Source organism: Rhipicephalus microplus, unplaced genomic scaffold (assembly GCF_043290135.1).
Source record: "Rhipicephalus microplus isolate Deutch F79 unplaced genomic scaffold, USDA_Rmic scaffold_14, whole genome shotgun sequence".
In the NCBI taxonomy this organism is placed as follows: domain Eukaryota; kingdom Metazoa; phylum Arthropoda; class Arachnida; order Ixodida; family Ixodidae; genus Rhipicephalus; species Rhipicephalus microplus.
Genome location: NW_027464587.1, coordinates 35725775 through 35753083, shown reverse-complemented (window position 1 = coordinate 35753083; position 27309 = coordinate 35725775). Strand labels below are relative to the sequence as shown.

At 49.3% G+C, this 27309-nt stretch overlaps 1 protein-coding gene across 2 annotated transcripts in view; it reads left to right on the top strand.

Moving 5' to 3' along the window:
- Positions 1-26601, top strand: part of LOC119181372 (putative peptidoglycan muropeptide transporter SLC46) — a 187603-nt gene extending 161002 nt beyond the window's left edge. The window contains exons 4-5 of one of the 2 annotated variants that reach the window (XM_037432591.2): positions 23173-23329; positions 26008-26601. In XM_037432591.2, the coding sequence (XP_037288488.2) occupies positions 23173-23329; positions 26008-26110 (260 nt within the window). In that variant the 3' untranslated portion in view covers positions 26111-26601. The remainder of the gene's footprint in view (positions 1-23172; positions 23330-26007) is intronic. The other variant, XM_037432592.2, reaches the window with a different exon arrangement.
- The last annotated feature ends 708 nt before the right edge of the window (positions 26602-27309 follow it).

Sequence of the window (27309 nt, the reverse complement as noted above, 5' to 3'; positions counted from 1 at the left end):
AGTTGAAAAGCTTTCCGCTGATGAAGTATGGACAGGTCTTCATCGTATTCCTTGAAACGACTGATCATTTCTTCTTTGATCTTTTTCCAAGACTCATCGTTCTCGAAGATGTGGGTGAGGTAAAACTTGAATGCCTCACCTGAGATGTAGTCAGTGAAGTTTATGATCATCTCCCGTTCCGACCAAGATGCAGCGGTAGCGTGGAACTCAAACAGGTCGAACCAGTCCTGTACAGGTCCATCGTCCGCTGCTCCGGTGTACTTGGGGATGGGAAGGTCGGTCGATGATTCTGTCATGGTGCTGGTCGCTGTGTGCGGATAGGAGATGATTCCGTAGTCGATGTATGGTCAGGGCGTCTTGGGTAGAACTGCGTCGATGATGAGACACTGATGAAGTGGCTGGGAGGTCTTCATCCTGTCGACTCGTGTGACGCTATGATGAATGGGCGACGTGGCCCGGCTCATACCCCATATTTATTCTATCTCTCACTTCTTCCTTCTCTGCTTCTACCAACCATCGCTACCTTCATACGTCACATATATATATATATATATATATATATATATATATATATATATATATATATATACCTTTAATCCTACCCTTTTAATCCCTCCTTACCCCCATTCCTTGTGAGCTACTGCTGGGGTGTCGCACCAGATGCAGGCAGTTACGGGGCTCACTTTTTTTTCCGTTTTAATACCACATAAGCATCCCATCGCCCGCCGGCCACGAAAAAGCTCCTTGGCTTGTCGCGCACCCCTTCTTTTTTGCCACTTACTTCTCCGCCCCCTGTGGCTTCTTTGGATGCTGACGCTCGCCCGTGCATGTGTAATGCGCAAGTGCTCTCCTCGCCCTGCTTCCACCGTGCTATATATATATATATATATATATATATATATATATATATATATATATATATATATATATATATATATATTATAATGTAAATGCAAGGTAAGCAGCGGTAGCGGCGTCGGTACCGAAGCAGCAAGAGCAGGCCGAGTATACGGGCAGCGTCGCAGCAGCAATCAAGCAGTCCTAGCTCGTGCCTCGCGCCCACGTGTCGATGTCGCTGCAGTAGTGGGCATTCCTCTTCACTACACTTCGTCCCCCGTCGGAAAAGGAGCCATCCTGGCGACTCACGGTGAACAGAGTACGAGCGGGTCGTAATAAGGTTTCAGCCGCTGTACGTGAACAATTTCACGTCCCCGAAAGCGCTGGTCTGTGGATGGCGTAACGGGTTCGACGATGTAGTTAACTGGTGAAGTCTGCGAGACAATGCGGTAGGGTCCCTGGTATTTTGAAAAAAACTTCGAGGAAAGCCCTGTAGGCACAGCGGGAACCCAAAGCCACACAAGAGTGTCCGGAACAAAGTTGGGGTACGGGTGGTTATCGTCACGCCGAGATTTTTGTCTCCATTGGTCGATGGTTGTGAACGACTGGGCGAGCTTACGGCATTCCTCGGCGCGGCGGGCAGCTTCAGAGATGGGCGTAGACTTGGAGGAATCGGGGTGGTAGGGCAGAATGGTATCTAGTGTGGTGGAAGGGTCTCGGCCATATAACAGGAAAAATGGTGAAAAGCCCGTAGTCGCCTGTGGAGCAGTATTGTAGGCGTATGTTACAAAAGGCAGAATGAGGTCCCAGTCGGAGTGGTCTGAGGCAACATACTTTGATATCATATCGCCTAGGGTACGGTTGAATCTTTCCGTCAATGCATTCGTCTGCGGATGGTAGGCGGTGGTAGTCCGGCGAATAATACGGCATTCGGCAAGGAGTGCGTTGACGACTTCAGAGAGGAACACACGTCCTCTGTCGCTGAGAAGTTCGCGCGGTGCACCGTGACGGAGAATGAAGTGCCGCAAGAGAAAAGAAGATACGTCGCGTGCTGTGGCAGCCGGCAAAGCGGCTGTTTCTGCGTATCGCGTCAGATAGTCGACAGCGACAACAATCCAACGGTTTCCGGAAGCCGTGAATGGAAGAGGCCCGTACAGATCGATCCCAATGCGGTCAAAAGGCCTGGCTGGGCAAGGAATTGGCTGGATCGGACTAGAGGTATGATGAGGCAGAACTTTCCGTCGTTGGCATTGCGGGCATGACTGAATGTACTTGCGCAAAAAGATTTACATGCCTCGCCAATAAAACCGGGAGGAAATCCGAGCGTATGTTTTGAAGATGCCCGCATGTGCTCACTGAGGGTCAGCGTGGAAAGCTGAACATATTGCAGCACGAAGATGGCGAGGTATGACAAGTAGCCACTTTCGGCCCTCAGACTTGTAATTCCTGCGATAAAGGAGGCCATCGCGGACCTCAAAGTTAGCCGCTTGACGGCGCAACGTTCGAGAAGATGGAGAAGTCGATGGATCTGAAAGGAATCGCAGAACAGAGCTGATCCAGTCATCCTTGCGTTGCTCAGACGCCATGTCACAGTTATCTGGGAACGCAACCATTTCGTCCACGGCAGATAAACATGCAGAGCTTTCAGCGGACATAGGCGAGCGTGATAAAGCGTCGGCATCAGTGTGACGTCGGCCAGACCTGTAGACAACACGCATGTCGAACTCTTGCAACCGCAAAGCCCAGTGAGCTAAACGGCCGGAGGGGTCCTTCAACGTGGATAACCAACAAAGCGCATGGTGATCGGTGACTACGTCGAAAGGGCGACCATATAGGTACGGTCTAAATTTACCTAGAGCCCATATAATTGCCTGACACTCCTTCTCTGTCACAGAATAGTTCTTCTCCGCTTTGGTGAGGGTACGGCTTGCGTATGCGACTACGTACTCCTGGAATCCCGATTTACGCTGCGCGAGCACGGCGCCGTGTCCAACACCGCTGGCATCGGTGTGTACCTCCGTCAGAGCAGTCGGGTCGAAATGACGCAAGATTGGCAGCGAGGTTAACAGACGGCGCAACTTTTCGAAAGCATCGTCACAGGCGGGTGACCAAGCGTAACTTTTCGAGTCACTGCGTAGAAGTTCAGTCAAGGGGGCGGTGATCATAGCAAAATTCCGAATAAAGCGGCGGAAATAGGAGCAGAGGCCAAGAAAGCTGCGCAGATCCTTCAGAGACGCAAGTTTATGGAACTCTGCAACTGCCAGAAGCTTGGCTCTGTCAGGAAGAATACCCTCTTTAGATACAACATGACCGAGGATTGTGAGCTGACTTGCGCCGAAGCGGCATTTCTTAAGGTTGAGCTGAAGGCCGGCGTCAGTTAGGCACTGCAGCACTTCATCTAGCCTGCGGAGATGCGTTGGAAAATCCGGGGAAAATATAATCACGTCATCCAAGTAGCACAGGCATGTTTTCCACTTCAGGCCACGCAAAAGATTGTCCATCATCCGCTTGAATGTTGCGGGTGCGTTGCAAAGACCAAAAGGCATGACACAGAATTCGTAAAGGCCATCAGGTGTGACAAAGGCTGTCTTAGGCTGATCTTCAGGTGCCAGAGGGACTTGCCAGTAGCCACTCCGTAAGTCAATAGAAGAGAAGAACTCCGCACCTTGGAGGCAGTCAAGGGCATCGTCGATTCTCGGTAACGGGTAAACGTCCTTTTGAGTTATTTTGTTAAGACGACGGTAGTCAACACAGAAGCAAATTGACCCGTCCTTCTTCTTAACGAGAACGACTGGAGATGCCCAGGGGCTGTTCGAAGGCTGGATGACGCCACGCTCGAGCATGTCAGCTACTTGGTCATCGATAACCTGGCGCTCGGCTGCGGACACGCGATAGGGTCTTTGACGCAATGGCGCATTGGTACCCGTGTTGATGCGGTGACACACGGCTGACGTGCGGCCGAGGGGAGTATGCTGGCAGTCGAAGGAATAACGGAACTTGTTCAGTAGTCGTAGAAGCTGAGCACGTTGCGAAACGGTTAACGTGTCGGCGATGGAGCTGCTCAGTACGTCCGGCCTAGTAGTCTGCGGCGAAGAGGCACAGGTCACTCCGGCGACTTCGTGTTCGGCGGAAGGACCAGCCGGCATGTCGATAATTGCAGAAGGGTCGAGACTGTAAACACGCCCGACGCACTCACCCCGGAGTAGTGTTACAGGACATGACAACAGGTTCGAGATGAGTAGTCTGCTGACGCCGTCATGAAGTTCTAAAAGGGCATAAGGTAGCGGCGAACACTTGCGACGAACGAAAAGAGCAGATGGCGTGAAAAGGGCACTAGACTCGGCGAGAGAGTTGCAAGACACCATGGTAAGGGCAAAAGAGTGCGGCGGTATGATGACGTCTTCAGCAACAAATAGTTTGTCCCCGGTTTCATGAGCATCATATAATGGAGCGTCGTCAAACACTTCAAATGCCACCTCAGCGCGCGAGCAATCGATGACGGCCTTATTAGCGGAGAGAAAATCCCAGCCCAAAATGAGGTCATGGGAGCAGGAATCCAACACTAGCAATTCAACGACATAAATGAGGCCATCAATCGCGATGCGAGCAGTACAAGCAGCGGCCGGTGTGACGTGATCTGCACTGGCTGTACGAAGTGATATACTAGCTAGTGGCGTCATAACTTTTTTCAGCAAGCGGCAGAGTCTAGCACTTATCACTGAAACTGCGGCACCAGTGTCGACGAGAGCGAGTGCAGCGACGCCGTCCACATGTACGTCCAGAACATTCGTTGGTAAAGTGAGAGGCCTTGGTCTTTTCGCTGGCGACACAGTTCCTGCCTCTGGAACTGCGGCAATTAGTTTTCCCGCTCCGGCGATGAAGGACGACGACGCATCGGCGATGGCGAGTGGCGTCGAGGTGATGGCGAGCGGCGGTTAACAGGAGGGCGGTGGTCGGCGTACGATGACATCTGGTCGGGTGGCTGAGAGCCTGCGAACGAACGGCGCGGTGGCACATAAAGGGCAGGTTCGAAGGTCTGGTCGTAGCTCTGTCGGTAGACAAAAACGCGCCGACGGCAGTATCGCGCTATGTGACCAGGTAGCCCACAGGCAAAGCATATTGGGCGATTGTCGAGTGTACGCCATTGTCCACTACTCTGGACGGACCTTGACTGAGCGAACCGAGGAGTGGGTCGGAGCGGCACGGCTGAGGGAAGCGACGTAAAAGTCTGAAGAGGTGGTCGAGCCGCTACTTCAGCATAGCTTAGAGGTGCATTTACCTCGGCACAGGCAACAGGGCTCGGCAAGGGTGAAGTGTCACGGGCAGATGGCAGAGCCGCGCAAATTTGCTCCTGGATGACCTGGCGAATGTTTGCTGGCAGAGGTGACGCTGGTTGGCCGGCTGTTGATAGCAGCGATAGCTGACGAGCGACCTCAGCACGAACAAATGCGATAGCAGCGACTGAAGGTCAGATGTGGTGTCAGGCTGGAGAGGGTGTCATCCGGGACGTCAGGGCGTCGAGTGAGAAGACGCTGTCGTCGCAGCTCGTCGAAACTCTGACACAACTCAATGACCTCAGAGACAGTGACAGGGTTCTTGGAGAGCAGCATTTGAAAGGCGTCGTCGGAAATGCCTTTTATGATATGTCGCACCTTGTCAGTTTCGGCCATCGACCGGTCGACACGCCGGCAGAGGTCAAGGATGTCCTCTATGTAGCTGGTGAATGTCTCACGAGTTTGTTGGGACTGGCCTCGTAGGCGTTGTTCTGCGCGAAGTTTGCGCACACCAGGGCGTCCAAAAACATCTGCGATGCAGGTTTTGAAGGTAGTCCAGGTGGGGATATCCGCCTCATGGTTTCTGTACCACAGCTTGGCAACTTCCGTTAAATAAAACATCACGGTGCCAAGCTTTGTGGGATCGTCCCATTTGTTAGTAGCGCTGGCTCGTTCATACGATTCCAGCCAATCCTCAACGTCTTTCTCGTCGGTGCCGCTGAAGATGTCGGGTTCTCGCAAGAGCTGTGCACCGGGACAGCTCCTGCGTGGCGAAGCCGGTGGGGGTGTGAAGACAGCGTCGTCAGGCATGACGGACGGCAGCTTTCGGCTACGCAGTTCCAGGACTGGGGAAGACCGCAGCACTCTGTATACGGGCAGCGTCGCATCAGCAATCAGGCAATCCTAGCTCGTCCCTCGCGCCCACGTGTCGATGTCGCTGCAGTAGTTGGCATTCCTCTTCACTACAATATATATATATATATATATATATATATATATATATATATATATATATATATATATATATATATATTATGGAGTCTTGGTTTGGAAGACCTTTATTAGGCCCGAAGAACCGGCAGCCGACAGCTGAGATGATCGGACCAAGATGATGATGCTATGCGACAACGATGGGGATGCATGAGCCACACATGATAATGATGATAATGTACCGGTGAAGAGGATGCGTATACTAAATGCCCACATCAATTCCCCCCACGTGAAAGCGGCCAGCCTGGCCGCGGCAAGTCAAGGGGACAAAGAACGTCGCATGAAGGGCTTCATACGGGAGACATGGACGACCTCTGTAGTTCGATAACGGCGATCTGCTGGGGCTACAAGTGGCGTCACGCGATAATTCACTGGTGAAGTCTTTTCAAGAACTGTGTACGGTCCAATAAACCGAGGTTGAAATTTGTCGCACAAACCAGGTGTGCGAACAGGCGTCAAAAGGAGCACTTCGTCTCCAGGTTGAAAGAATACATCACGATGCGATTCATCATAAACTAGCTTTCTGTCTTCCTGGCGGGCTTCAGTGTTTATACGAGCTCGTTGGCGGCACTGTGCGAGTCGTGAAACGTATTCCTCTGAAGAGGATGGAGATGAATTCACTTGGCAGGTGAAGAAGGAGACGTCCAGGAAAGTAGTAGGGGAGCGTCCATAAACTAGGTAAAATGGCGAGTAGCCGGTTGTTCGCTGAATGGCCGTATTGTAGGCGAAAGTGACGAATGGGAGAACAACGTCCGAGTTTTTGTGGTCTGGTTGAATATAGGCGGCGATCATGTCAGCAAGAGTGCGGTGGAATCGCTCAGTGAGGCCGTTAGTCTGGGGATGATAACTAGAGGCAGTCTTGTGTGTTGTGCCGGAGGCCTGAAGAAGTTCGTTCACTAGTTATGAAAGGAAGGCCCTTCCACGGTCACTGAGCAACACACGTGGAGCACCATGACGCAGTATAATGGCTCGGAGGATGAAATCGGCAATCTCAGAAGCTGAACCTGTAGTAACGGAGGCCGTCTCGGCGTAGCGCGTCAAATGGTCAATGGCTGTTACTATCCACCGGTTTCCAGCAGCACTGACTGGGAGGGGGCCATAAAGATCGACGCCTACAACTTCGAATGGTGTGGCTGGGCACGGAAGAGGCTGTAGTTTACCGGCGGGAGCAGATGTTGGTAGTTTTCTGCATTGGCAGGTAGTGCAGGACCCGACGTACCGAGCTACGCTAGTGGTAATGCCTGGCCAATAAAACCGACTTCGAAGGCGATCGTAGGTTTTATGGTAACCAAGGTGACCAGCAGTCGGATGGTCATGAAGTGCCCTGAGGACTTCGGACCGAAGCGATCGGGGTAGAACGGGAACCCAGCGCTGACCGTCAGGATGGTAAATTTTGCGGTACAGCACCGAGTTGTCCAGCTTAAATTGCGAGAGCTGGCGACGGAGCCTTGCATTAGGTGGACGGGAACTGCCAGTGAGGTAGTCTATAATACGTCGACAGTATGGGTCAGCCAACTGTCGAGAAGGAAAATCGTGCGGGTCGTCCGAAGGCAGCTGGTCCATAGAGGCGAGAGAGGAAACCGCCGTAGACGTGGACTCCGAGGGCGTGTTGTGCAAATTGACGGCTGAAACCCCGAGTGGAGTCGCTGGTAGTGGGCAGCGAGAAAGAGCATCGGCGTCACTATGCTTCCTGCCACACTTGTACACGATCTCAAAATCATATTCTTGGAGGCGTAGAATCCAGCGTCCGAGGCGTCCCGACAAGTTCTTGAGTGTCGAAAGCCAACATAAAGCATGGTGGTCGGTCACAATGGTGAAATGGCGGCCATGCAGGTATGGACGAAATTTCTGTACTGACCAAACGATGGCGAGGCACTCCTGCTCAGTGATCGTGTAGTTCCTCTCGGCTGCGGAGAGGACGCGGCTGGCGTATGCAACGACTCGCTCTCGCGAAGAGTTGTCGCGTTGCAGGAGCACGGCTCCTAAACCGCGGCCGCTAGCGTCTGTGTGCAGGAAGGTCGGTGCATCATCGTGAAAATGAGCAAGTACAGGGTCGGTCGTGAGGGCACTCTTCAACCTGTCGAAAGCTGATTCACATTCCTGAGACCACTGAAAGGGCATACCGGAAGCAAGTAGCTTATGAAGTGGTGCGGCTATGGAGGCAAAGTTTTGTATGAATCGCCGAAAGTAAGAGGCGAGACCAAGGAAACTTCGCAAACCTTTTGGTTTGTCAGGGCGAGGGAAGCGAAGCACTGCAGCAGTTTTATCACGGTCTGGGCGAATTCCGTCCTTGCTCACAATATGACCGAGTACCTTGATAGATCTGCTGGCGAAATGGCACTTTTTGGTGTTAATTTGAAGACCAGCGCCCGCAAGACAAGTCAGGACCTCGTCCAAGCGTTGCAGATGTTGAGAAAACGTCGATGAAAAGACAACAATGTCATCGAGGTAACATAGGCAAGTCTTCCATTTCAGGCCACGCAGCACGGTGTCAATCATGCGCTCAAAAGTTGCGGGCGCATTGCATAGACCGAACGGCATAACATTGAATTCGTATAGGCCGTCCGGCGTTGCAAACGCAGTTTTTTCTTTATCATCTTCGTGCATGGGGATTTGCCAATAGCCTGAACGCAAGTCGAGGCTCGAAAAGTATTCAGCACCGTGTAAGGAATCTAGGGCGTCGTCGATGCGTGGCATGGGGTATACGTCCTTTCTAGTGATCTTATTGAGTGCTCGGTAATCGACGCAAAATCGTACGGAACCGTCTTTTTTACGCACCAAAACCACTGGAGACGACCAAGGACTGGTTGAGGGTCGGATTATCTCCCGTTGCAGCATATCGTCTACGTTTTCCTCAATGATTTTTCGTTCGGCTAGGGAGACGCGGTACGGACGACGATGCACAATGGATGTTCCGTCGGTCTGAATACGATGTGCTGTAGCAGTTGTCTGACCCAGGCCGGATGAATGAACGTCAAAAGAGTTTGCGTGCTTTTGCAACAAATCAAGCAGCTGCTGCTTCTGCAAGTCTGTCAAGTCCTTGTTGATGGCTGCTGTAAAGGCCGAGGAAGCAGCATGATCTCCAGGATGGCCTTTAGAGGAGGCAGGGGTAAGAGGCACGACGCACACAGGCTCCAGATCGGCAACGCAGGCGACAGTAGTGCCCCGCGGCAGTAAAATTTTATCTGGTGTGGTGTTCGTAGCAGCGAGGACAGCTGATCCATCGTTGAAGCGAGCCACACCTGATGCCAGAGCTATGCCTTTATTAAGGCAATACGGTGACGGAGTGACCAAAATGTCACCAGAGTCGACGTCGTTGGACAAAACTGTCACTAATTGATGTTCGTTTGGTGGTAACTCGATGTCTACTGCAGCGATGAGTCGAAGTGGCCTGTAGGTTTCGTCGTTGAGCAAGTGGTCCGTGTCAGTAAGATGGACGACATGTTGTGCACAGCAAATAGCCGCAGAAGCAGAGGAAAGAAAGTCCCAGCCTAAAATGAGTTCATGGGAGCACGGGGATAGCACAGCAAATTCTATATGATGAAGAATTTCGTCGATTAGTACACGGGCAGTACAGAGAGCGGAAGGGCGAATCATTGTTCCCTGGGCTGTAACCAGTGTCGGTCCATCATAAGGCGTCGTGACTTTTCGAAGACGGGCACACAAATCAGCACGAATAACAGAAAACGCAGCCCCAGTGTCCACCAAAGCATCAACGTCCACTCCCTCAACTGTGACCGCAATCATATTGTAGGGGCGCGCTGGAGGAATTGGAGTCTTGTGTTGGAATGCAGTTTGTCCTCCAAAAACTGCATCGCTTAGTTTTCCGGACGCCGATCAGAAGTAAGGGAAGCGGGCTGAAGAGGAGAAGAAGAGCGACGGTAAGGCGACGGTGAACGGCGTCGGGTTGATCGGTGACTACTGCGCAGTTCACCCGATGCTGGCGGAGATGGAGACCGACGCGGCGGTGACAAATAACGGCGACCCTGGTACAAGGCTCCTGCGGTATAGTCCCGTTCGCGTATGTCATACCCTCGGCGCTCGTCTTGCTGGCGCTTGCGGCAAAAGCGTGCAATGTGACCACGATAGCCGCAATAATAGCACGTAGGCCGAGTCGATCGATGAGGAGGGTAGTAGCTTGCGCTAACTGCACCAGGAGAGAGAGAAGTCAGAGGGACAGGTGACGGCTCACGCGGTGGTGATGAAAAGCTCGTGGGAAATCTTGTGGGAGGTGCGGCAGCAACCGACGCGTACGTTCGTGGCGGGGACGTCGAGCTGACGGTGCCTGGTGGTGCGGCGGCGGTGTGCGGGAACGATGGTAGAGTACGAGAGACAATGGGCTGCAGGTTGGCCATGTGGGTCATGGACGTGAGCTCTTCCCTGATGACATCCCGCAATGACGTTGAAGAAGGCTGAATGGTAGATACTGATGGTAGTGTGAATCCCATTGATTCTAATTCTTCGCGTATTATCACCCTTATCGTTTCTCGTAGGTTTGGATCAGTCGTAATACGGGCCGCGTCACTGTCCGGTTGTAGGCGCATCGACTCAAGTTCTTCGAGGCGCTGACAGGTTGTCGCAACGTCAGCAACGGTAGCCGGATTCTGGATTGCAAGGGCATTGAATGCGACGGGTCTAATGCCCTTAAGAAGCTGGCGTACCTTGTCTGACTCTGTCATTGGGGTGTCAACCCGGCGGCAAAGTGAAAGGACATCTTCGATGTAGGATGTATACGACTCCCCGATGTGCTGTTTCCGAGTCGCAAGAGCTTTCCTTGCGAGAGCTGAACGGACAGCCGGTGTGCCAAAGACATGGCGAAGCTGATCTTTGAAGGCTGACCAGTCGGGGATGTCCATGAAGTGGTTGAGGAACCACGTCTTCGCGACACCCGTGAGGTAGAATGACACGTAAGCGAGTTTGTAGGTGTTATCCCACCGGTTAGCAGCGCCGACCCGTTCGAAATCGTCCAGCCATTCCTCCACATCTTCCCCGCGCATACCAGCGAAGGGATGGGGCTCACGCTGGAGGCTGTTAATGACGTGAAAAGGCGCGGCACGCGGTGGCGGAGTGGGAACGGCTGCAGTACCGACCTCTTCTTGGTGCGACATATTTCCGGACACCTGGCCCAAGCGGCGACCTGAACGTAGCTCCAGGGGGTAGAGTGGTCGAGAGGATGGCGGGGGATCCAACAGCACGCTCCACCACGTATGGAGTCTTGGTTTGGAAGACCTTTATTAGGCCCGAAGAACCCGCAGCCGACAGCTGAGATGATCGGACCAAGATGATGATGCTATGCGACAACGATGGGGATGCATGAGCCACACATGATAATGATGATAATGTACCGGTGAAGAGGATGCGTATACTAAATGCCCACAATATATATTTCTTGCCTGCAGTAGAAGTAGGGAGTGGGCCCAAAATGTCCATGCCAAGCCGATCTGGTGGAATAAAGTCATCGGGACCTGTACGGGTTGTAGGAGGCCAGCTGGTTTAGTTGGTGGTGACTTGCGTCGCTGGCAGTCGAGACAGGTGCGAACGTGGTTCTTCACGGCTGTAGATAGTCTTGGCCAGTAATACCTTTGCTGTAACCTGGCCAACGTTCTCGTGTAACCCACGTGGCCACACGTAATCTCGTTGTGGCATGCTTTCAGTACTTCGGTGCGAAGGGCTGCTGATATGACAAGTAGATAGGCAGATCCCGTCGACGAAAAATTTCTTTTGTAGAGTACTCCGCCCCGTAAGCAAAATGATGACAACACCCTTGCGAAAACTCTTGGCAGCTTCCGAGATCTGCCTTTCAAGTAGGTGATTAGGCCAAGCAACTCAGCGTCGTCACGTTGTAGCTGCGCAATGGTATGACGATAGTTATAGCGCGAGAACAAAACGACGACACAGAGACAAGAAGGACACGAAAGACACGACCGCTTCCTTCTTGTCTCTGTGTCGTCGTTTTGTTCTCGCGCTATAACTATCGTCATGCCGTACCAACTAGCCCAAGCTGCTACACTTCTAAAATGCGCAATGGTGTTCGTGTCGAGGACACCGAGAAACGATGTTTTCTCCTCCTCGGGTAGGGTTGCCGACTCAATGGGTGAACGGGACGAACAGTCAGAGTCCGTATGTCGCTTCCCTGACTTATGTACGACTGACATATTGAATTCCTGCAGCCTGAGACTTCAACGCGCTAATCGGCTGGTAGGGTTTTTAAGACTTGTTAACGAACACGGTGAGTTGTAGTCGCTAATTACTTCGAATGGCGGCCATATAAATACGGAAGAAATTTTGTAACCGCCCATACCACGGCGAGACATTCCTTCTCGGTCCTGGAGTAATTAGCCTCAGCGCGTGTTAACGTTCTGCTTGCGTAAGCGATTACACTTTTTGTGCCCTCTTGCTGCTGCACAAGCACAGCTCCCAGACCAACAATGCTAGCATCGGTGTGAAGCATTGTAGGGGCTTTTTCGTCGAAGTGGGCAAGGAGTGGAGGTGTTTGTAGTCGCTGGCGAAGATCATTAAAAGCACCTTCCTCTTCGTTATTCCACTCAAAGGTGACGTCTCCTCTCGTGAGGCGAGTTAACGGTGATGCTATGCGTGCGAAGTCTGTGATAAATCGTCGATAATATGCACACAGGCCCAGAAAGTGTCTGCAGCCTTTTCATCGGTCGGCATAGTGGACTGTTCTACCGCTGCGATTTTTTCAGGACCGGGACGAACACCTGCATAACTGACGACACGACTATTAAATCTCAGCTCTTCGTAGCAAAAGTGGCACTTCTCAGGCTTCAACGTCAGGCCCACGGACTTTATGGCTCGTAAAACCACCTCAAGTCTTTCAAGGTGCTCTTCAAACATTGCGGAGAACACTATGACGTTGTCCAGATATACTAAGCATGTTTTCCACTTCAACCTAGAAAGCACGGTATCCAAGAGTCTTTGAAAGGTAGTAGACGCCGAGCACGAACCGAATGGCAAGAACTTAAATTCATATAGCCCATCTGGTGTTACAAAAGCGGTCTTCTCGCGGTCTCTCGGGTCCACCTCGATTTGCCAATATTCACTATGCAAATTCATTTAAGAGATATATCGAGGGTGTCGAAGTCTGTCGAGAGAGTCGTCTATACGTGGTAGTTGATATACGTCTTTCTTGGTCACCGGATTTAGCTTCCGGTAATCCACGCAGAAGCGGAGGCTGCCGTCCTTTTTCTTAACGAGGACTACTGGCGACGCCCAGGGGCTCTGTGAAGGTTGAATGACGTCATGATCAAGAATTCTGTCTACCCGCTGTTGTATCGCTTCACGTTTTTTGGAGCCACGCGATAAGGGTTTCTGTGAATAGGTCTCGCCGTTTCGTCCATAATTATTCGATGCTTACTTAGAGGCATGCGACCAACTCTTGATGTTGTCGAAAAGCAGTCTTGAAATTTGGCCAGTAGCTCAAGGAGTCTGCGTTGGTCGTCTTTCGGCAAAGTATTGCTAACGTCCAGAACAGGCGCTGAATCAAGAATTAGCGACTCATCGACTACCGCTAAGCAGCCTTCGGCATCTACGACATCGTCGAAGTAAGCGACAGCCGTGCCTTAGGAAGGTGCCGGCGCACAGCACTAAAATTGGTCAGCAGCAAGTCCATGCATCCAGCAGCAACTCTGACGATACCTTGCGCGTCGGAAATACCATGGGTGAAGAGCAGCGAGCTTATTTGGGTTGCAACTCCTCCGGCGTCAAATTGAGCAGCGGCGGCCACACAAACAAGCGTGCATGACCTAGGAGGGAGAACCACGTCGTCATCAGTAATACGCAGTTGGTTTGGTCACGCTTCTGGAGGATGGAGTAAGCCCGAAGTGTTGCAAAACGTAATCAAACTCTCTGGTATGTTGATGACGGCGCCATATTCCCGTAAATAATCCATGCCAAGAAGTACATCTCTGCAGCATGCGGCGCAAACGACGAACGACGCAGTGAACTGATGTCAGTTCTTGCGGTACATCTTCCAGAGGGCATCAGTAACTGGCTACCTGCCGATCTTATGGGAGGGCTCGTCCACGGCGTCTTCACTTTTCTGAGGCTGTCGGTGAGGTCCTGACTGATAATAGAGAAGTCGGCACCAGTGTCGACTAAAGCTGTCACTTCCTGGCCGTAAAGAAGAACACTAAGGTTGGCAGTCACAATTTCATCGTTTTCACGGCTTATCGGCTGTACGACGTCGTGCTGTGGGAGCTTCTTGTTATTATCTTTATGGCCCGCAACCTCGCCCCCGAAGGTCGCTGCCCTCAGTTTCCCCGTCGCGGGCTAGGTGACCTTCTTGTATTAAGGTCCACGTAGGTGCGGTGGTACGACAAAGGCGAACGCGCGGGGGACGGATATTAGGGATAGACAGACAGACAAAGAATTTTATTGAGTCCTGAGAAACGCTCCTCCTTTTGAGCAACATCGCGGGCCGCTCCTACGTAGGAACTGGGAGGCCTAGCTTCTTGAAGCATCGTGGGCTCTCTGGACAGCCCGTAGTTGTGGTAGTAACTCTGAACTTCGTAAGGCAGAGTCTCAGTCTTCTGTGCGCCGACTAGAGCCCCGTAACGAGGGGCACTGCCAGAGCATATGTGCTAAGTCACTAACCTCCCCACATTCAGGACAAGTAGATGCAAGAGCCTCTGAGGGAAAAATGGGCTTGGATGGGACCTGGTCTGGAGCATTCTAAACGTGAAGGCCTGAGGTCTAGACAACTTGTGCGGAGGAGCAAATGACCACCTACTCAACTGGTAGTGTTCAGCCACTTCACTGAATGTAAGTAAAACGTCCCTGAACACCTCACTGCCAACCTGCGGACCTACGTCCTCCCCAGCGCGGAGGGTTAGCGCGCGCGTCCGGGAGTGTGCAGTGTCATACAGGTTTACTAGACAGTCCAGTAGAGGTTCGAGATGTGCAGGAAAACAGGTAATGCTGTGTCGAGAAAGTGTTCCATTTTCAAGTAGTGTAAATACTTCCGTACAGACGGAACCAGAGGCGAAAGTCTTGATCGCTGACCTTGAGTCAAGGAATATTTGCGATCTACTGTAATCCAAAAGGGCAGGGGCTACAACCTACTGTTCGGCTCTTGAGAGAAATGAGTCCCTAATTGACGCAGCATTGGTAATAGAACCCTTATGATTGACGGAAATAACAAAAAACCTAGCTGAGCGACCGTACTGAGTGGCATCGACAAAACACACTGAATGAGGATCGTTCCTGATGTTCTTCTGAAGTGTGATGGCCCTTGCCCGGCGCCTTCCTGTGTAGTGCTGAGGGTGGACATTTCGCTGAAACAGAGAGACCTGGATAGCAGTACGCTGTTCATCCGGTAGTTGAAGACGCTAATCCTCTGAGGCCTACGACGGACAGAATCTTCCTACCAGCCGAAGTAGACGACAGACGCATTAGCTGTGCAGTCTCTTTGGCTTCAATTATCTCATCTAGGGTGTTATAAACTCCTAGCTGCATAAGCCGTTAAGTGCTTGTTCGCACGGGGATGCCCAACATCCTCTTTACGCTTTTTCTGATCAGAGTTTCCAGCTTCTTCTTTTCGAATCCATACCAAGAGTGCATGGCAGCAACGTACGTTATGTGACTCATGAGGAATGCATGAAAAAGCCTCAGTAGATTGTCCTCTGTGAGTCCCCTCCTTCTGTTCGAAACCCTAATAATCAACCTGATCATGTTCTCGGTCTCGGTTGAAATCTTAGCGATGGTTTGTCTGTTGTACGTGTGCGATTCTATAATCACGCCCAGCATTCTAATGGAGTCCGCTCTCGGAATGGGGGTGCCACTTCTGGCGTGAAGTGCAATGTCTACCTCTGACAAAGGCTTCCAGTTTTTTGGCCTGGCTCCTTTTCTATTGGGCCTATATACAAGCAGCTCCGATTTACTTGAGGGGCACCTCAGCCCTGTGCCAGCAAGGAAGAGCTCTGTCTGATCGATGGCTTCCTGGAGTGCAGTCTCAACTTCCCCTTCGCTACCTCCGGGCCACCGGATCGTAATATCATCAGCGTAAAGCGTATGGCTGATGCCCTTCACATTATATAGCAGTGTAAACAACTTGCATATAGCGATGTTAAAGAGAAGCGAAAATATCACCGCTCCTTGCAACGTGCCTTTAGGGCCCAGTGTTATGGGAGAGGACTTGGGGTCTCCGATATTGAGCGTGGCCTTCCTGTATTCGAGAAAGGAGCTGACGTATCTGTGGAAGGCTTCGCCTAGACCAAGCTCTGAAATGAAGTTTAAGATGTCCTCGTGAGAGATGTTGTCAAGCGCTTTTTCCAAGGAATGGCTCTTACGTCCCTTGTGTTCACGTCTATGATTTGATGTTTGAGCAGCATCATTGTGTCTTGTGCGGACAAAGATGGACGAAACCCAATAGTGTTGCGAATAAAAAGACCTTTCTTCTCGATGTACTTAAAGACACGGTTGTAAATGACGTGCTCCGCTACCTTGTCGACACAGGACGTTAGCGATATGAGCCTTATATTGCCTAAACCTGTAGGTCGCCCCAGGTCGCCCCGGCTTGGGAATGAAGACAACCGATGCCATTTTCTAAGAGTCTGAGACAGAACCTTCTCTCCATATGCAATTGATCTCATCGGTAAAAAAATTGATGAATTTGTCTTCCAGGTTCCTGAGAGCCTTGTTTGAGATGCCATCCAGACCCAGAGCCGATCGTCCATTAAGGTTTTGAAGAACTTTCCAAACGTCGCAGGTAGTAAAGGGCTCTCCGAGCTCGGTGCAAGGGGGTCCAGTGTAAGACAGCCAGTCTGAACAGCTTGAGGAGCCAATTAGTAAATATCTGTGAGCAAAACCAGCCAGTATAGCGTCTTCAGAATCAGACTGCCTGGCCGCATGTATGAGTTCAGCAATGGCTTGCTTTGATTACTCTTGGAATTCGACTCGTGCAAAAGGTGCTTTAGCAAATTTAATTTCTCTCTTATTCTCATTGTGCCATCAACGAAATTGCACACCTCATCCCACTGCTGCCTAGAGAGGGTCTGGCAGTGGTCCTCGACGGTTCGGTCAACTTCTGCAATTTTCTTGCGGAGCCGATGATTGAGCCTCTCCCCCTTCCACCTATTGTGTAATGATTTTTGGCCTCTAGGAGGTGCGTAAAGTGGCTGTCCATCCTATCCGTTTTCAAATCTGTGTGTATCTTTTTTGTCGCCTCACCAACGTCTCCCTTGAGCTGTTGGGCTTATTGATTCAGGCTGCGGGTTGAGTCTTCAGCTTGCGCGCGTTCTTTTCCAATATGCCGGAAGTGATTCCAATCTGTGAAACTAAACTCTCTTACGGGTTTGCCCTTTACACTGATATGGGTAGCTAAGACATTATGGTCACTACCCAGACCCACGTGCAAGTTGTGCCAAGTAACATATTCAACATTCTTAACAAAGGTAAGATCTGGCGTGGTGTCCCTCGTGCAGGAGTTACCCATCCTGGTTAGAAATGCTGGGTCCGTGGCCAGGGTGCGGTTCAAGTTCGCCGCTGCCCCTAGATAAGTCCAAGCCAATCACCCTAGATAAGTCGAAGCCTGACGAAGAGCGTTGAGCTAACCCGCAACCACAAGCGGGGAGATACCAGCCTTGGCGGCAGCCCTACTCCAGCGCGCCGCCAACCTTTGTCTCGAGTCATTTGGCGAACTATAAATATTCAGGATGAAAATTCTACTATTTAAATGACCCCCAGAATAATTTCGACCAATGAATGTTTCACTTTACTACTGTTCACAGAAATGTCATGCGATATATAGGTGTATTCCTTAGATACGAGCGTGCGAATGCCCCTTCGTCCGTCTTTATAAAGAGCGTGAGATGTGTAACCCGGCAGAATGACAGAATCGCGAAAGCGTTTCCTGAAGCAAAATGACATGCGGCTTTTCAGAGTGACAACGAATGAACTGCTGAAAAACTGCCTTCTTGCGGGTAACCCCCAGCAGTTCCACTGCCAAATCCTGAACTCTTTAGGCGGACGCGCTATGGTTAGGCTCGAAGGATATGCAATTATGAAACGTTAAACCCCAATTATAAATCAATCAACCATGTGCGTCGGCTTCCGATACACACTGATTATAAGCCCTTTCGCTGACCGTCTTACAAGAACGTCGAGGAATGCAGTCTGGCAATCAATTTCTTATTGCATGGTGAACTATCTGGGTGCTTGTAACAAAAGAGTTTAAATGGTCGAGAAAAGGCGTTACGTCTTTGCGATGGATCACACAACTACAGTCATCAACGTATCGAACAAAGAATTTTAGTGCTGCCTTGACTTAGTCGCGAAGCTTCAACGTCTTGAAACCGCCAAATGATTATGAGAGACCCCGTAGTGGCTGGATTCGGAAATTTCGACCACATGTGGTTCTTTCATCATCATCATCATCATCATCATCAGCCTGACTACGTCCCCTGCAAGACAAAGGCCTCTCCCATGTTCCGCCAGTTAACCCGGTCCTGTGCTTGCTGCTTTCAATTTATACTCGCAAACTTCTTAATCTCATCTGCCCACCTAACCTTCTGTCTCCCCCTAACCCGCTTCCCTTCTCTGGGAATCCAGTAAGTTACCCTTAATGACCAGCGGTTATCCTGTCTACGCGCTACATGCCCTGCCCATGTCCATTTCGTCTTCTTGATTTCAGCTATGATATCCTTAACCCCCGTTTGTTCCCTAATCCACTCTGCTCTCTTCTTGTCTCTTAAGGTTACACCTACCATTTTTCTTTCCATTGCTCGCTGCGTCGTCCTCAATTTAAGCTGAACCCCCTTTGTAAGTCTCCAGGTTTCTGCTCCGTAGCTAAGTACCGGCAAGATACAGCTGTTATATACCTTCCTCTTGAGGGATAGTGGCAATCTACCTGTCATAATTTGAGAGTTCTTGCCGAATGTGCTCCACCCCATTCTTATTCTTCTAGTTACTTCAATCTCGTGGTTCGGCTCTGCGGTTATTACCTGCCCTAAGTAGACATAGTCTTTTACAACTTCAAGTGCACTATTACCTATCTCGAAGCGCTGCTCTTTGCGGAGGTTGTTGTACATTACTTTCGTTTTCTGCAGATTAATTTTAAGACCCACTTTTCTGCTCTCCTTGTCTAACTCCGTAATCATGAGTTGCAATTCGTCCCCCGAGTTACTCAGCAATGCAATATCATCGGCGAAGCGCAGGTTACTGAGGAATTCCCCATTATCTCTTATACATAACTGTTCTCATTCTAGGCTTCTGAAAACCTCCTGTAAGCACGCGGTAAACAGCATTGGGGAAATTGTGTCCCCCTGCCTTACACCCTTCTTGATTGGTATTCTGTTGCTTTCTCTATGAAGCACTATGGTAGCAGTTGATCCCCTGTAGATTTCTTCCAGAATGTTTATATATACGTCATCTACGCCCTGATTCCGCAGTGTTTGCATGACGGCTGATATTTCTACTGAATCAAACGCCTTCTCGTAATCTATGAAGGCTATGTATAGTGGTTGGTTATACTCTGAGCATTTCTTTATTACCTGACTGATAGTATGAATTTGGTCAATTGTTGAGTAGCCTGTTCGAAATCCTGCTTGTTCCTTTGGTTGATTGAATTCTAATGTTTTCTTTACTCTGTTAGCAATTACCTTTGTAAATAGCTTGTATACTACAGAGAGCAAGCTGATCGGCCTGTAATTCTTCAAGTCCTTGTCATCTCCTTTCTTATGTATTAAGATGATGTTAGCGTTCTTCCAAGACTCTGGTACTCTTCCCGTCAGGAGACACCTCGTAAACAGGGTGGCTAGTTTTTCTAACACAATCTGTCCTCCATCTTTCAGCAGATCTGATGTTACCTGATCCTCACCAGCAGCTTTGCCCCTTTGCATGCTCTCCAAAGCTTTTCTGGCTTCTTCTATCATTACTGGTGGGGTGTAATCAGGGTTACTGCTAGTTCTTATAGTATTAAGGTCGTGGTTGTCTCGGCTACTGTACAGATCCCTGTAAAACTCCTCCGCTATCTTAACTATCCTATCCATATTGGTAGTTATTTTGCCTTCTTTGTCCCTTAGTGCATACATCCGACTTTTGCGTATCCCAAGTTTCCTCTTCAATGCTTTGACACTTCCTCCGTTTTTCAGAGCGTGTTCAATTCTCTCCATGTTATACCTTCTTACATCGCATACTTTACGTCTATTAATCAACTTCGAAAGCTCTGCCAGTTCTATTTTGTCTGTTGTACTTGACACTTTCATGATTTGACACTTCTTAATTAGGTTCTTCGTTTCCTGTGAAAGCTTGCCAGTGTCCTGTCTAACTACCCTGCCTGGTGGTTCTTTAACGTGCACCCAAATTTGAGCACACCGGTCTATAGCGTTTTCGCCACCATCAAAAATGCAGCCGCCATAGCCGGGATTTGATACCGCAACCTGCGGGTTAGCAGCCGAGTACCTTAGCTGTTAGATTACGACGCTGGGGCTGGAGCGGCCTTACACGAGCTAAGAGCACCGAATGTTCAAGAGCTTCAAAGGTGATTTTCACACAGGCTACAGAAACGGAAGTCCCTATTGTCCCTATTGCTGTTTTGAACTGTTGCTTGTAAAAGTGTCCGTCGAAATGAAATACGGCTTTTCCATGCTGAATTCCAGGAGCCGGCATAAGTCCTCAGTCTCAAAGGGCATACGTGAAGGTCGTAGGGTAGCAAACCGGGCATGTGCCTGGTTGACCTCCGTGCCTTCTCTCTTGTTGTTCATCTCCCCCCAAGACGCATCATTCTTAAACAGATTCTTGCAACACCGGGCTGCGTAATTGACGGGTACGCATCTGAATATTGACTCTTAGGGGGCCATCACCTCGTTGTCGTCGATACATTTCTAGTAAGTTGAATGAAAAGCGTAAGTTCCTTCAGCTAGGTAGATGTGTTTACTACGAAGGGGTGCAGGATACGGGGAAGTTAGCCGGATAATTCGTATAACGAAGAACGTGTGAAGTCAATGATTGGTTGTAGGGACCCCAGCCTTGTGAACCTTCGGTAACCCGTATACTGCAGGTACCGAACTATTACGGGAAAGCAATTTTTAAAAGAAGTACTAGCTTTCTGGGGGCACAAGCTTGAACGCCTCCGTGAGTAGCTTCTAAAGCTTTGACTCTATTTTCTCTCAGGGCCGGCACACCTTAGCATAGGTCATTTCATCTTGAAGCAACGATATCATCTTGGTGATGTAGTCCGAGTGGTCAAGATTAACCGTAGCGTTTTCCTTGCCTGCGGGCAGGGTAAGCATGTCCTCGTTCTGCCGAAGTCTTCACAACGCTGTCTTCTCAGCAACAGCAAGGGTCAGTTTTAGAGCTTGACAGCTTCGAAAGGACCCCGATAGCTCGTGAACTTGCCGCGTCTCGTAGATGGGGATCAACATATCGTACCGCTTGCTACACACCACACGTCATATTTTTAGGTTGGGTCAGTAAACTGCGTTGAAGTTCAGGCCACGGCTGAAGAGACGTACTTGCGAGGTGTTTAGGTTGTGCGAATGCATATCGTGTATGCTGCGCATACCAGACGATTCACAGCTCCGGTGTTCCGGGAGGTGAACTTGGCGCCCAGGTAGTTGAGTCTAATTTCACGGATCCTGTAGGCGACACTACATACATGTGTCAGCCACTTCTACAAGCATATTTGTGACAGGGAAGCGTCTATCAACATGGCTACCTCTATGGCTCATTCGCACTAAGCATTCCGGCCACCAAAAGCGCGCCGAATCCGACTCGGCGGTGGCGGCGAGATCCGCTGAAAGAGCTCTCTCCTCGCCGATCGCTCTCGAACCAATTTTTCCGTCGTCTGCTGCCGGATCGGCTGCAGACGACGGAAAAAGACGACTGCCGAACCAGTAGGAGCACTAGCCTAGGAATCTGAAAAACAGGGGTGGCCAAGTCCGACTCGCTCGTCATGTGACAGTCAAGTAAAGAGTGCTTAGCAGAAATGCCACTTTAATTTGCGTGCAACTATGCGTCCTATACAATAAACGCCATCCCAATCACAAGGACAGCTTGCTAAAAGAAGACTTGTGGAATAAAATAGGAAATGAGCTTGGAATGACTGGTAAGTACGAGTTCCTGCGCCTATGTTGCTTTGTTCGTTAAATCACGAGTAGCTTGTGATGCAGTTGCCTTTCTCGTCATAGTGGCAACAAGTGTTGAAACCCGTGAAACAAAACGATCCAACTCTTCATGGGCGCACAGAAAGTGCGAGCCGGCAACAACATCCGAGGAACAGCGCATTCATCGCGTGCACGCCCAGTAGTCGATTGTTCACTAGGCAGGTTGTGCGCTGTGACTATTAGGCGAATTTGGCGGTGCGGTGTGCGTCTAATGCGAACGACACTGCGTTCAAGCGACAGCAAAATTTCTCTCTCTGTAGAAAGTGCTTCAGTGTGAATTAGAGGTTCGAATCACTGCACATCCAAAAGACACAAAACGCGAATAACCGCGCGTGGGGTAATTTTTCCGATGAATACAAGGGCACTCATCGGCTCCATAGATGACATCTCGCCCTTTTGCATGTTCTTCATTGTGAACAAAGAAACAACCCCGAAATGTCAATATATGTTTTTGTTTTCTTCAGACAAGGCGAGTGCCCATTTTATTTCTTCAAGCGAATCTTTCTGCGCATATGGGCATTGTCGCATGCACAGAGTAGGAAGAATTGAGAATGGTAACGCTTTAACACAACTGGCATTCTTGCAGCAACATAGTTTCGATTATTTTTTCATGTGGAGTTTTTAACAAAAACTAATGTACATGCAGTGACCAAATGGGATATTGCTTTGTATACCCACTGTTCTGAATCAGTTACACAAAGAAAATGGTCCCTATACTCTGTTTCGTACTCTTGCTCGACCGCTGTGCAGCCTCCTAGTGTATGAGGAGGCCAGGCCTCTTAAGATGCTCCACTGCAGCATTTTGGCGTGGTCATTCTCACAATCTTGTTGCCAATAGACTCAATTCGGAATACACAAAATTGTAAGATTGAGGGGGTCAGGTATAGCACCTTTATGTATTTAAATTATTTTCAGACCTCTGATCTTCCTTGCTTTTGGTAATAATGCAGGCAAGGTATTCTCCTTCTGGAGCTCCTGCGAGTCCCTGGTGCCGATCGCGGGCAACCTCTTCTCCAGCCTGGTGTTCAACGCCGTCCTCGAGATTGACGCTGGCCTGCCCTTTTTCATCTCTGCCGCTCTCATGGTCGTACCGCTGTGCGCTGTCATGTGAGGCACACTGTCATTACGTTGTTGTGGCCGCGTTTCACCCACAGTGGATCCCGATACATCCCAGAATGCATAAACAACTGCTAGATTGCCTTATAACGTGGTAAAGATATTGCGTTCATGACTCGGGGGATTAATTTACTCGAAAGCTAGCGTGAACCTCAGCGTTAACGGCGGTATTTCCGACACTTTCGAGTAATAATTCAGGTGATCTACTATAGTTACGGCGAATACAAAACGAGTGCGACCATTTCAAATGACGAATACGGCTAATATAGATGCAATACTTAAGACCATCGGCACCATAACTCAAGGTGGTGTCATGCAAATAGCAGCCATCAGCAATATGATCCCCTATATCCAGCGGAGGGAAAAACAAAGCTAGAGAGAGTGTGGTCTCCCAACGACGACGAACTGCTTTGGTGCTGAGCTTGTGAAGAAGAAGAATGTGTTCGGTTAGGATTAGAGTTTGCTCTCTGTCTGCTTAAGAATGAAATCTTACAAACTCGCCTAAAATTGAGTTCTCACAAACATGGCAACGTTACAGTTGTGTATATAGAAAAAACGGCCCCGAACAATTCCTTTAAAATGCGAAGCATTTTTTAACGAACTTCGGCGACTTTGAGCGTATCTATCTATCTATCTATCTATCTATCTATCTATCTATCTATCTATCTATCTATCTATCTATCTATCTATCTATCCATCTATCTATCTATCTATCTGTCTATCTATCTATCTTTTTTATCTATCTATCTATCTATCTATCCATCTATCTATCTCTCTGTCTATCTATCTAGCCACCAACCACTTTTAGCTGTTCTGGTCGTTTCGGTAATGGGATCAATACAAAAATTGTTGTGGCATGACATGACTCTATGAAGACCATATTCGACTAGTCATAACATCAAAATCATAACATGTATGTAATGGATGTCATGATTTACATTTTCTGATCCTGCAGCTCTTGTGGTGGTTTCATTCACATGGCATATTGCCAAACAGGTATGGTACGACATGATTGCATGGCGAACACAAGCGACAGATCCTAACACAAAAATCATGACATGCGTGTCATGTAACAACATGACTACATGCCGTGCTCATGATGTGCTCACGGCCGTTTCGCTGGCGTCACATATACCAAATTTGGTATTACAGTACGTGAATGAATTACGAAAGTTTGTGACTGGTGCGAACGTGATAATCATGAGATGCGTGTTATGTAACAACATGACGACATGCCACACTCATGATGCGCTCGCCGCCATTTCACTAGCTTCACTTATGCCAAATTCGGTATTGCATGATGTCAATGAATAACGAAGATATGTGACTGGTGCAAACATGATAATTATGAGATGTGTGTCATGTGAGAGCATGACTACATGCCACAGACAAGGCATCAATACATTTCAACGTGGCGCAGTGCGCGTGCTCTCCGACGTTCATTTCATCGGGTCACGCCGGCGTTGCCACGCCAGGCGCCGGTCCTGCCATACACTCGCAGGCGCGCGCCGCACTGCGTTGCTTTGACGCATGCGCGTTTCAGCGTGTCCGGCGTCTCTCTGTCATCAGAAGAGGGAGACGTAGTGTTGTTTGGGTAACGCACGGCGCGAAATGCAGCATATCGCATTTCGCGCTGGTTGCCATCGGGCCGTGCCGACGGACGCTGGTCCCGCCGGTCGCGCCTGGCGTCAGGTATAGAATACCCGTGTTTTGCGAAAGTAGCGTCGCTGCGCCTAGCGCACGCACGCGTCAACACTACATCGGAGTATATTGGGCCCTTTATGATGCACTCGCGATTGTTTTACAAGCTCAACGTATACAAAATTTGGTATCACGTGACGTGAATAGATGACGAAGGTAAACAATACATCCAAACATGATAATCATGACATGAAAGCCATGCACGGCATCATTTACCTCCACTTCGTAACGTTGTGGTGATTTTAAAGTAATACATCAATCTTTGTCATTCGTGCTTCGCACAATATCCATTCTCATTGTACATGGGATCTGCCAATTTTCGTAGTCGGCTTTGTAGCCATTCGTGTCTAGTGGTTGTGTCACTCGAAGGCAGCGGATTCAATCCTGGCCGCGGCGGTCGCTTTTCGATGCAGGCAAAATGCAAGTGGCATGTGATATCAGCACACGAAACGCAAGATCTTTAAAAGTTCCACAGCACTTCACTACGGTGTCCCTCGTAAATATAATTATAATTAAGCCAGGTAGAACCTTGTTTAATTGTTATCAGTAATATTATTTTTAAAATACTATTTGTTCTTGTTTTGTTGGCGTTCTGTACTGGTTTAGCTAAGTTGATATTGCGGTTTTTAATAGTACGCGATATTTATTTGTTTATTTATTTATTTTATTTGTTAAATACTGCAGGCCAAAAAGGCCCAAGCAGGATATTCAATCGGTAATGTCGATATGTCAAATGGTGCAGAAATGCGGAACCTTTGTGTTGCACCTGACCCGAAAGCATGACACGAAGCCTGTGTTTTGAAATGTGCTGTGGGCATTCGGATTTATCGCTGCTGTGGTCGTTAACAGACATGATATTGCAGTCGCGCATAGCACCCGAATTGCAGTTGCATCGTCGCACCCGGTGCACATCTTGGCTGCTTATGCGTGCTGGCTTTGGTTCTAAACACAATTTTTTTTCATCGCAGGTACTGCTTGTACAGAGAAGTGGCCATCTACTCGACGCTTTCTCGAAACTACTTGGACTGCGAGTCAGATGCCAGGAATGCTGACATGTCCGGGCCATCCTAGAAGAGTGAGGGCACACTTCTAGCATAATCTGCCAGCCGCTTCTCTTGAGGCCTGTGGGGTCTTCCGTTGCCATGCGCCAACCAAATGTTCACAAGCCGCGACACGAGTCCCACGCCTTAACCACTATGTCGTGCAGGAACTGTTGGTGTCGCCAAACTTCAGCTCTATAGTGTGTTCTGGGTTGGGGCGACTTGGGGTTATTGTGAAAAACCTTGTTGGACAAGTTAGTGACTACTTAATGAAAACTGTGATGATTTTTTATGTTAACCAGTTTCCGTAAAAGTTTTCCGCATATTTCAACTTGGGCACAATGGCACATGCCAAACTGTACTGCTATGTAACCGCTGATCGAGGGCTCGTTTTCCTTCTTTCGTACGTCAAAATGAAAGCCAATGATGCAGAAACTTTTTCAAGATTTTACCTGTACTTTGTTAATTATGAAATCATTGTAAATAAATTTAGGTTGGTGAAGACTTTTCGCAAGTACCGTACCTACAGACTTCGTATAACTTGTTTGACGCTTTTGCGATTGAGCGACAGCATTGGTAGTCCTTTTGTCTTATTTGTAAGGTATTGCTGCGCACGTAAACCAGCGACGCTTCCAGTCAAGGTGGCGTGTGTGCAACATATTTTTTTCTTTTACTTATCTAAGACCAGTTACACCTCTTCAGGGGCTGGCTGCTGACCTCGCCCACTACTACAGGCATACAGTCTGCCGGAATGAAACCCTAACTGCATGAACAAGGGAAAGGAAACAAGTCAATTTGTACTTTGTTGTAGCACACACGAAAGACGGGGACATAGACAGAGCATTGCGTTCGGCCACGCGCTCATTTTTCTTGCAAAAGTCAGTGAGCGCTGCCATCAAGTAGAAGGCAACGCGAACACACCCACATTGACATCCGCCAGTGAACTGATCGCTTTCTCTGTTGCACAAAATCAACAGACAATCAAGCCGCGTGCAAGTTTCCGCTTTAGGAAGCGTGAGGGGGGAGAAGAAGGCTAACAGTACCTTCCGCTTATTGAGCTTATTTTATTTCAGTTAACCCACGTAAGATTGTCATGGTGATTGATGTTTCGCATGCTGCCGCACTGAACGTTCTATGTAACGTCACAGACGCGGGTGGTATGAACGTTCACTTCTACATACCAATTAGCGGTACGTCGTCACCGGTGTGATCTACGACGTTGACGCTCCA